This window comes from Capsaspora owczarzaki (assembly GCF_000151315.2).
Source record: "Capsaspora owczarzaki ATCC 30864 unplaced genomic scaffold supercont2.5, whole genome shotgun sequence".
Lineage (NCBI taxonomy): Eukaryota > Filasterea > Ministeriida > Capsasporidae > Capsaspora > Capsaspora owczarzaki.
The window spans coordinates 1493924-1496149 of NW_011887296.1; the positions used below are offsets into that span (position 1 = coordinate 1493924).

The following is a 2226-nucleotide window of genomic DNA, read 5'->3' on the forward strand; positions in this document are numbered from 1 at the left end:
CTCCAGCGCATCGGCCGCCGCGACCAAGCGCACAAACATACGCCGCTTCTGTCGCTTCCGACGCCGCCGGAACGCCACCACTGACGACGGCAACCTCGCCTCCGACGCTTCCCGCTGGATCGCCACCGGCGCTGGCTTGGTCCCTGTCACCACCGGCTTCGCCTCTTCCGCTGCTGCCGCCGGCTTGGCCTCTGTCGCCGTCGCCGGCTCGGCCTCTGTCGCCACCGCTGGCTGAGCCTCGCCCTGCGCCGGCTTGGCCTGTGTCGCCGGCTTAGTCTCGTCCTGAGCCTCCGTCTCTTGCGCCACCGCCGGCTTAGCCTCGTCCCGCGCCACTTGCGCCACCGCCGGCTTAGCCTCGTTCTGCACGTCCGCCGCTTTCGCCACCACCGCGGGCGCAGCCTCGTCCTGCTGCACCACGCCAATGACGCCCGAGCCCAGACTGCCCTTGCCTCTGACACGAACCGGCTTCATGCTCTCGAACCGCACCGTCCGAGTCGCCAGATCGATGACAGGATTTGCCGCCGCCAGCACATCCATGCCCAACAGGAGCGGCACCACCGGCCCATCCAGGATCATCGCTTGGACCCACAACTGCCGGCCCGCCAAAGTAACTCGCAGCGCCACGCCCTCGCGCACCTTCATCTCCTCTTTCGTCACTGTCCTCAACTTGATCATTGGAACTGGAAATGAGGGGGCACGAAGTGTATTTGCTACAGCACGGCTCACAAATGTGGCGACCGATCCAGTGTCAATAAGAGCTTGCACCTGCATCGCGGTATCAGAAGAACCCGCGCACGCGACTTGCACCTGCTGTGTCAACGCTTCGTATCGCCCGACTCCTACCGCGTTCAGGGGGAGTCGGGCTGGGCTTTTCCCTGCGCGGCTTCACCTTGAACTGCCGCCACCGCCGGGGCCTGACCGCATGTCTTCCTGAGATGGGTTCCAGAGCCACAGCGGAAACAAAGGTGCTCACGACGACGTCTCTCGAGCTCCTCCGCCGACAAGTTGTACTTGGCCGCCATAGCCTCCGCGAACGCCACCGCCGCCACCACGCTGGTCTGCTGCTTCTGCGGCTGGGAAGGCTGCTGCTTCGGTTGAGCCGCACGCTGACCATAGAACGGCGCCTTGTAGCTCGGCTGCGGCTGCGGTTGAGGCGGCGCCGCTGTGACCTTTCGGCTCTCCCACTCCTGCACCGCCCATAGGCTCGCCATGAGCTCAGACGGCGGGAGATCCTTGGATATATTTTCCATCCGCGCGAACTGGTAGACTTCGGAAGACATGGCGGCCCAGATAGCCTTCGCGATCTCGCTTTCTGACAGACCCGACACCTCCGCATACTTGTCGAGGACCGTCTGGATCTCCAACACCGACAGCTTGCTCATGTTGACAATCGCCCTCTTCGCAGTGGGACGCTCGTTGGGATCGCCGAAACGGAGCCGGAGCCGATAGCAGAGCTCCTGGTGCGAGAGCCTCCATCACTTGTCGCTGCCAGAGGCGAACCAATCGGCGGCCGACCCGACCAAGGTGAGAGACAGGATCTCGTTCCATCTCTCCTCTGGAAAGTACGATCGGTAACGCTTCAAGTCCTTCTCGTATTGGGTCAGCTTTGCCGCCGTGCCGTCGAACGAGGGGGCTAGCAGCTTGGGCGCCTTGGCGGGCTGCCAGTCGACTGCCTGCGGACGGGGTGCGGGCTGGTGGACCGCCGGGGTTGAGACCGCTGGCGGTGGGACTGACGATGACGAAGCCAGCTTTTGCGGCTCGACGTCCGTTTCAGTTTTGATCACGCCGCCTTGACCCTGGTGCGCTTTCGTCAGATCCTTCAGATCTTCATCCTGTTGAGGTGTCTCCTCATCGTTCTTGGAGTCTCCTTCCAGCTCAGAGTTCTCGAGCTCCAAAGCAGCGAGCTGCGCCTGAAGAAGCGCGATCTTCTCTTTTCTCGCCGCCGTCTGTTGCCTCGTGTGTGCCGCGGGGCCTGCGCTTGCCTCAGCGCTAGTCAAAGCGCTGGTTGGATCGGTTACAACAGACATCGGGTGACTGTAGTCAGAGTCTGCAATGTGTAAGACCTTGGTAGGGTTAGCCAGGCAATGTTGTTGTAAAGTGTTTTATTTCACTTTGCAGACTGAACTGCATTTCCAAATGCATGCAATCAAACCATACAAAGACGTCAACGCCGAGTCTTCTTAGCAAGAACCACCCAGTCGGGACCGCAAACCTGGGAGTCCTGGA

General features: G+C 61.8%; 1 protein-coding gene across 1 annotated transcript; it reads right to left on the minus strand.

Annotated features, from left to right (window-relative positions):
* Positions 1-42: 42 nt before the first annotated feature.
* Positions 43-2027, minus strand: CAOG_03890 (hypothetical protein; the record flags this gene model as incomplete). The annotated part of the gene is made up of 3 exons (XM_004363561.1): positions 43-839; positions 890-1395; positions 1480-2027. Coding segments are annotated over 3 exons (1851 nt in total), but the record flags the coding sequence as incomplete, so codon positions are not given.
* Between the last annotated feature and the right edge of the window lie 199 nt (positions 2028-2226).